The sequence below is a fragment of the Sinocyclocheilus grahami genome, unplaced genomic scaffold (genome assembly GCF_001515645.1).
Source record: "Sinocyclocheilus grahami isolate Dianchi unplaced genomic scaffold, SAMN03320097.WGS_v1.1 scaffold442.1, whole genome shotgun sequence".
Classification (NCBI taxonomy): Eukaryota; Metazoa; Chordata; class Actinopteri; order Cypriniformes; family Cyprinidae; genus Sinocyclocheilus; species Sinocyclocheilus grahami.
In genome coordinates, this window is record NW_015505621.1 from 2477266 (window position 1) to 2485843 (window position 8578).

Sequence of the window (8578 nt, forward strand, 5' to 3'; positions counted from 1 at the left end):
TGTGTGTGTGTGTTTCAGGTTACAAAGCTCCATGTCGCTCAGTGTGAGAAGCATTTAGACTGCCACTCCTGTCTGTCTAATAGAGATCCCTACTGCGGCTGGTGTTCGCTGGAGGGCAGGTACTTGAGCTCACCTGACTGCTGTTACACATCACTGCCTGCTCTTTCAACACTCCCTTCCCATCAGGCCGCACCCCTCGCTTTATATAAACATCGCATTTTATCATATGGAGATCATTTACATAGATCATTTTAGATATTCATAATTTCTTCAACGACTTCTGCTTCCACAGAACAGCAGTTGCATTACCGGTTCAACTATTTTGGGTTATTTATTAACACTTTTTGTTATGGGATTGTTCTATGGATTATTATGAGTCCATAATTTAATACTACACTACCATTCAAAGGTTTGGGGTCGGTAAGAAATTAATACTTTTATTCAGCAAGGTTGCATTAAAGGGCACCTATTATGCCCCTTTTTGCAATATGTAATATAAGTCTCAGGTGTCCCCAGAATGTGTCTGTGAAGTTTCAGCTCAAAATACCCCACAGAGCATTTTTTTATATAATTTTGAAAATGCCTATTTTGAGTGGAAGCAGAAAAACGCTGTATTAGAGCATGTCTCTTTAAATGCAAATGAGCTGCTGCTCCCCGGCCTCTTTTCTAGAATAGGGCTGTACCTTTACAGCTGGTAACTGCTAAAAAAAACATCTGTTTGGTTTTGATTATCATGTCTATCGCGCTGAAATCACGCATTTTAAAGCCATATTAGTTTAGACTTCTAATAGATGGTTTTCTGAGCGCAGACATCCGAAGCACGCGTATAGAAGGTACTAAGTTCTCTCACACACGAGTTTTGTTAAAAACACACACAAGTTACAAAAACACAGTCGATTATGATTGTGAAGGTAAACATCTGGGAAAGAAATCGCATGTTTATATTAGATCTGTGTATTAAGTGACATCAGCATGATCTACAGTACCTATACTGCTGTCTATGCTATTAATATGACCCAAAGAATAAAATAAAAGCAGAGAATCACTTACTGCTCTGGACTGAATAACGTCTATAGCCTTAATAAGAAGACATTTCTTACGTGAAGATAAACATGGCGGATTGTGTGCGGCTCACTCAGGGCGGGGTCTCTGCTAGCTTATGGCAGTGTCAATCAACAATCGTGGGTGGGGCTGGTAAATTGTGATGTCACACTTTACGGATTCTGTGATTGGCTTGCTCTGAGACGCTGTTAATGATATATGAAGATTTTGAAAAAAGAGTGGGTGGATTTTTATCATTATAGGGTGGTTGTGTACACACACTGCCAACACACATTTATGTCCAAACAACATGTGAAAGTGTATTTTGCATAATAGGTGCCCTTTAAATTGATTAAAAGTGACAGTAAAAATATTTATAATTTTACAAATGATTTTCACTTCAAAATTAATTATTTTGAACATTCTATTCTTTAAAGAATCCTGAAAAAAAATGCGTCACAGTTTCCACAAAAATATTAAGCAGCACAGCTGTTTTCAACATTGATAATAATAAGAAATCTTTCTTGAGAAAAAAATGAGCATATTAGAATGATTTCTGAAGGATCATGTGACACTGAAGATTGGAGTAATGATGCTGAAAATGCAGCTTTGCATCACTGGAATAAATTACATTTATTACAGAAAACGGTTGTTTTAAATTGTAATGTATTTCACAATATTACTGTTTTTATTGTATCTTTAATTAAATAAATGCAGTCTTGATGACAATAAGAGACCTCTTTCAAAAACATCTTACTGACCACAAACCTTTGAACAATGGTGTATATTTGTCTTTTTAAAGAGTCATCTGTTCATCCCCATGTAGTTTTGACACTATATTATTTTTTATATATTTTTTTTCATTCTCCAGGCTTCTGTTTTCCCTACAACAAAAGTGGATTGTAACTTACACTGCAATAAGCACCAAAGGGCATCAAACAAGCACAAAACAGCACCATAAATTACAGAAAACGGTTGTTTTAAATTGTAATGTATTTCACAATATTACTGTTTTTATTGTATCTTTAATTAAATAAATGCAGTCTTGATGACAATAAGAGACCTCTTTCAAAAACATCTTACTGACATCTTCACAAACCTTTGAACAAGTGTGTATAGTTGTCTTTTTAAAGAGTCATCTGTTCATCCCCATGTAGTTTTGACACTATATTATTTTTTATATATTTTTTTTCATTCTCCAGGCTTGAGAATGAAAAACAACAAAAGTGGATTGTAACTTACACTGTGGATTGTAACTTACACTGCAATAAGCACCAAAGGGCATCAAACAAGCACAAAACAGCACCATAAAAGTCATCTGTGAAACTGCACTATATTCCAAGTCTTTTGATAGCATGGAAACTTTTTATGAGGAACAGACGAACAGTAACCACAAGTAATTCACAAATAATCGTCCTCTCTGCTGTAGCTCTCATATCTCATGAATCCTATCAATTCGGTCTGTCCTCACATAAAGCTATCATATGACTTTAGAAGACTTGGAATATAGTGCATGAGTCATATGGGCTTACTTTGATATTTTAAAAGTGCTTTTATGTTTTTTTTTTTTTTAGCATACATAGCAATCCACTCTTGTTACATGAGAAACAGAATCTCAGACATTCTAACAAAATAATAGGGTCAGAACAACATTGTTTTTCTGTTTGCTTTTAATGCTTTTATAAAATATCTCAATCTCTGTGAGGCCTTTATAGTTTATTTCCATTTTGCTTTCATATCCACTGTAACTTTCAGCAGACCCATATCCCATTTTTTGTTTGTGTATCAGATGCACAAGGAAGATGGACTGTGCACGGCACGGTCAGCCTCATCACTGGATCTGGAGCTACAGCCGTGAGCGCCAGTGTGTGTCCATAGAGAGTCTACACCCCTCCATCCAGAGCAGAGAAGAGCAGACACGGGTACAAACCCTGATCCCAGATCACCACCCACACTCTGCTGTCACATTATAGTCTGAGGTCTTCACTGCAGCCTATTTTAGCCAAGAGCCGCCCACTTAGACAAGAAGCGACTCCCTGACCGACATGTAACACAGTGCCAAACCGGGCATGATGTGACTAAGCAGAAAGCAATCAAAGCTATCTCTTCCATTTTTATCAGTTTTTATTCTTAAAAGCACAGACAGCCTAAACACGCCCTTCCGGCCCGCGGTTAACAGGTTAAAAAGGCTGCAATAAGCAACATTTTGTCAGTTTTTGGGTTTCATGGTGAAATCTCATTGAACCAAGTCCTGCTCCACAACTCTATTTTAAACATCAGATATGCTCAGCTCATATTGTGCCTCTTCAGAGCATTTTTGCTTTTGGTGTGGATAGACAAACTACTTCTTAAGGAATATTTGTTGCATCCTGACTCCTGGAAAATGCATGAAGCCAGCCATTAAGATTAGAGCTTATCATTTTGAGGGGGAAAATATAGATTGTTTTGCTTCTGTGAGAATTGACCAAAATATTGATGCCTCATCTTGCACCAACGTATACAGATGTTTCTCGAATCAAAGGCTTTATAGAGTGCATTTGCATCTGACTGAGAATAGTAAATAGCTAATAATGTTTAAGGTTGCACTGCAAACTAGAAGGCTCTTGGCTATGTTTAATCTTTTTTTAAGAGAATTTTGATATGCCCCATCTCGAATTCTTGCTTCAATTGTAAATGCATCAATACACTGCACTCAAGGTCTTCAAATGCACAGTAACATTCGTGTAAGGGGTCAGGAATAGTAGGTTTGCTACAGCATTGACCGGTTAGCAGCAGATCTCCGCTTATGCAATACTAACAGATGGTTACATACAGTGAAAACCTTGGTCTTAACAAGCAAAGCACAAAATCCTCACCAGCATCCAAACAAAAGTATCGACAATATCTCTGATTAGTATTCACAACACCAACCATGGCCTTGCACATTCTTAAAATGGCCATTAAATGTCTGATCTGTTTTTTTCTTCTTCTCTGCTTTCAAGGTCTCTTTCACAGTTCTACAGTTGCCGGTCTTGTCAAAGGATGAGTCTCTATTTTGCGCTTTTGGGAGTTTGGCTGCTCAGCCTGCAGTTGTCATGGAGAACAGAATCACATGTCAATCACCGGCTCCAGAGCAGCTCCCCCCGAGTCCGCCAGGCAACGGTGAGCCACGCTGACACCATCGCATTGCCAAGACCGTTTTATCCCAGCAACCAACTGTTGAGCTGAGGGGAAACCCAAACCATTTCTTTTCAAGAGAGAACATGCTTCTGTTACACTCACAATACATGTTTTTATTCTTTTATTCTGAAACTGTCTATCGGGGTTTTATCTAACTGCACAAGCGGCGATAACTAGTGTCTTAGAATATGTTTGCATGCATGTTGTGAATGTGTGATGGCATGGATTTGCAGATATTTAAAGATACTTCTGTTGATTTTACTGGCATTGAATCTGGGTTACAGGGATTATTTTGACGTAGGGTATTAATTTATCTCCTGTGCAACTAGAAAATGTCAATCTGTCGGGAATATGTACTAAAGCTTATACAGATCCCGACAATGAGTTGTGCATCTCTCTAGCGTATACAGTAGTACAGTAGTATTTACTGTGCAGGGATGGTTAAATCCATGTTAAATATTAAATACGAGTACTCTCATTTCAAGTTGGAACATCTAGGTCAAAACAGAGGAAGTTTTAAATATGGTCAGTTATGTCATTTGCTCATATTTGTTTTTTTGTAGATCACGTATCTGTTCGAATGGCGCTGAAGTTTGGAGACGTGACCGTCTCGCATACAAATATCACTTTTTATGATTGTAAAGCAGTCGGACGGCTCAACGCTACCTCACCGTAAGCACATTTGCACACAAGTTGAAGTAGTTGAACTATGTAAACATGCTCCTACACAACAGAAGCGAACCTACAGAAGCGAACCTACAACAACTTTTAGATCTCTTTAGTGCCTTTTGACGTAATAACTTATGCTTACTAAAATGTTCACATATCAATGGTAATTTAATAATGTCATGTGGAACGAGAGGGAGCAAGGAAAGCCAGTCATAACAGAGGTTACAAACAAAAGCAACCTGTTTAGGTGTATCTCATAGAGCCTGTAATAAGGAATTGCAAGGCAAGACACCACATGTCAATAGGATTAATTTAAATAATACTATCGCCATACTTTCCTCAATTGATTAATCACAGTACATTAAGACTTTTTCTTCTATTAAAAGTTTTGAAATGGTTTAAATATGCAAGTGAGGCATAATCTAATTAAACAAGCACTAATTTGCATATATTTCCAGAACAGAAGTCTGAACATTGGATTAAGCCAGGTTCAAAATTCTTGTTTAATTTTGTTGATATATTACAGTCAAAGATCTTTACAGAGGGGATTTTGGATATCTAGTGTTTACTCTTCCAAAAAAAAAAGTTCTTTGGGAATTATTGTTGTGATTAATTTACATGGCTATTCTTGGAAAAATGATAATGTTTGTCTAAAACACTGTGGCAGAAATCATGCATTCATGTCTAAATTTGGTCCGTTCAATCACATTGCACCTTCCACAGATGATTTGCATTAAACTGAAAATTCTCTTCTTATCTGACCAACCCTTGCCCTCACTGAGATTCTCATTTTGTGTGCGCGTGTGAACAGGAGCAGTCATCGCCCCGCGGGCCCGACTCTTGCCCCTGCGTCTGGGCTCTGCAGAGCTTCCCTCTGGTTCCTGTTGGCTTTGACACCGAGCTCTCTCTGCAGGGCAAAAACCTGGACATATTTGAGGTGATGCTCATCTGCCGCTTATCCCACCCCATCCATTGTGCCTGAGTCAATATGTTGGCCTTGACGTTTCATGGCTGTGCATTTTAAAAGGCCATTACTCCCCGGTGTTCAGGAGGGTCTGGGTGAACTCATTTATGATAATGCATGTGGAATGGGGAAGGGGGTTGGAGACTGCTCGTGATTAGCGTTTGATTGTGTGACATGCTGTGTGATATTTTAAACAGGATGAGGAAGATTATGCTTGCGTGCTGGTCATCGAAGGCCAGGAGCTGCGCTTGCCAGCCACGTTGGACCGCAGCAAAGAGACAGGGACGCATGTGTTCAAGTGTGCCGCTCATCAGGTGATATTAATAGCGTCCATTTATTCATTGCAGCATCAAATTACGCCACAGCCGCTGCAGTTAATATAGACTTGTGCGTGTGACGTCTGCACTGATAATAGCTGTAATTTATGACACCAGCCAGAAAAACACAGCAATTCAAACATGGATTTGTTGATGGTGCCACACATAATTTGTCTGCACCTGGCTGATTATACATTGATTTTGTGCGTGTGTGTTTAGTTTCGGTATTCAGGAAAGCAGTTTGAATATTCCGCTCCTGTATATCTGCAATGGGGGACGCAGCGTATAGACTCAGCACCACATCTCCGCTGTGAGTACCGTGACCATTTCTGCATGTTTTTTTCAGTGGTCTGATCTTCAAAAATCATAAAATTAACTCTTATTGTTATCAATGTACTTACTAATTTGCTTGACATAAATGCATGTAAAATATATCATTTTGAAAAAATAAATGGTTAATAAATATATATTAAAAAAAAAAATACATAAGGGATAATGTACATCCATCTGGTTGTTATGACAGAATAAACCCCAGAGGATGATCAGGACCCCAACATAAAGCAAATATTTAATTATTTAAAATATAATTGTTTAAGAATTATTCATTCTATATGGTGTATATATGTATACATAAATAAATATATATATATATATATATATACACCAGTTGTTTTTTAAAAACCAGACAGACAGACAAACTTCCACCATGTCTAAAAACCAGTGAATCACCCACAGCAACAAGTGAATCATTGAAGCAGCTAGTAACCGTTTTGTGTCTGTTGGTTGTGAGCTCACTGTGATCTGTGTTTCTGTGTAACAGTGCAGCTGTATGACTGCTCAGTGGGACAGTCCGACTGCAGCCAGTGTCGTGCGGTTGCTGCCAATTACGGATGTGTGTGGTGTGCCGATGAAACCCCCGGCTGTGTGTATAACCAATCCTGCACCAGTGGAACCATGGACACCTGTCCTCCTCCTCTAATTACTGAGGTACACATATGCACGGTCCAAAATTAAATTGTGTGGGTGAATTGAGAAAATGTATCACCAATCATGAAACTTATTTTGTGTTTTTTCCTTAAAGATGTATTTTGTTGGCAAGTCAATGGAATTAATTTAGCTTTAGTTTTTCTCTTGAGTATTTGTAGCAAACCATACAGCTAATTTTGTCATTTGCATAATCACAAACCTGTCAGTGTATCAGCTGTCACAAAACATCAAAGTCATGGGTTTGGTTCCTAGGGAATGCATGAATTGGTAAAGCATATACTTTTTGATAAAAGCTTCTCCCGAATGTATAAATGTCAGTGTGAAGGCAAAAGCTGTCAGAATAGTCACTGATCTTTTCTTTTTTGTAATAAGTGTACAGTTTGTGTTGAAGGATCTAAAGGATCTAGTTTTGAGTGTTCAGTAGCAATCTGTGTGTATGTGAAGCTTGAAATGCACCACCATACGTTTGTATTGTTTTATTTTCTCAATTTGCTTTCTTTAATTATCATTCATAATTAACAATTTCTTGAATAATATATATTTAATCATTTAATTATTCAAATAATTGATCATTTAATCATTTGTCATTTTAAAAATCTATTTTATATATTGTATTTTTATATACACATGTATATAACAACATTTATATAACTTTTATATTTTATATTACGTATTATTTCACTTTCATTTGCAGTGCTTGTTGTTTAATCTGAAGATTTTTTTTTCTTTTTAGAAATAATGGAATATATATATATATTTTTTTATGGAATAATGTGAAGCAATTTGATATAACAACACTTGTTGGATTTGTGCCAAGTCCAACTGAGCATAAAAAAACCCCAACAGAAATCATTCATTAAACCCTGTTTATCATCATATTGTTTCCCGCTTTCTACTCTTCCCTGCCTTACTCTTGTCAACCTTTTGGGCTGATAGAAGACAGTTAATACAGTTTTGGGTATCAGACAAAATGCAATGTTAACTGGTTTTGGGTATCAGAACAAACAGATATTTTCTGGAGAGACTGGGTCTAATATCTCTGGCCTGGAGTTGCAAAATAAATTTAGGCATAGTGTCTCTTTGATTTGATTCGCTCACATAGCTTTTGAAAGAATAAAAAGCTGTGAGGCTTAAACTATTGTTATTGCACTTCCATTTAAACCTATTATTGTTACTGAAAAATGGTCATTTCACTTACTTTGCAAACTAACCATTAGTCACATACAACGCTTGGCGGGTGCTAATTTTGGTCTTCAAACACATATTTATAAAAGACACTCTGTGTATTTTGTACACGTTGCAATTTGTGTTAAGTTCAATGTGCCAGATTCTATTAGAAAACAGTCAATTAAATGTTAAAGAGTCATTTTCTCAAACTTTTATCTGTGGGTAGGTCGAGCCGCTGACTGGGCCACTGGAGGGCGGCATCCTGCTGACTATC

At 37.3% G+C, this 8578-nt stretch overlaps 1 protein-coding gene across 1 annotated transcript in view; it reads left to right on the forward strand.

Annotated features, from left to right (window-relative positions):
• The window catches only part of LOC107552164 (plexin-B1-like), a gene marked incomplete at its 3' end in the record, with an annotated part of 29797 nt that extends 21225 nt beyond the window's left edge, over positions 1-8572 (forward strand). The window contains exons 6-14 of the mRNA XM_016233993.1: positions 2831-2963; positions 4023-4182; positions 4764-4872; positions 5333-5357; positions 5681-5806; positions 6031-6147; positions 6370-6460; positions 6971-7137; positions 8531-8572. Coding sequence (XP_016089479.1) covers positions 2831-2963; positions 4023-4182; positions 4764-4872; positions 5333-5357; positions 5681-5806; positions 6031-6147; positions 6370-6460; positions 6971-7137; positions 8531-8572 — 970 coding nt within the window. The remainder of the gene's footprint in view (positions 1-2830; positions 2964-4022; positions 4183-4763; positions 4873-5332; positions 5358-5680; positions 5807-6030; positions 6148-6369; positions 6461-6970; positions 7138-8530) is intronic.
• Positions 8573-8578: the final 6 nt, after the last annotated feature.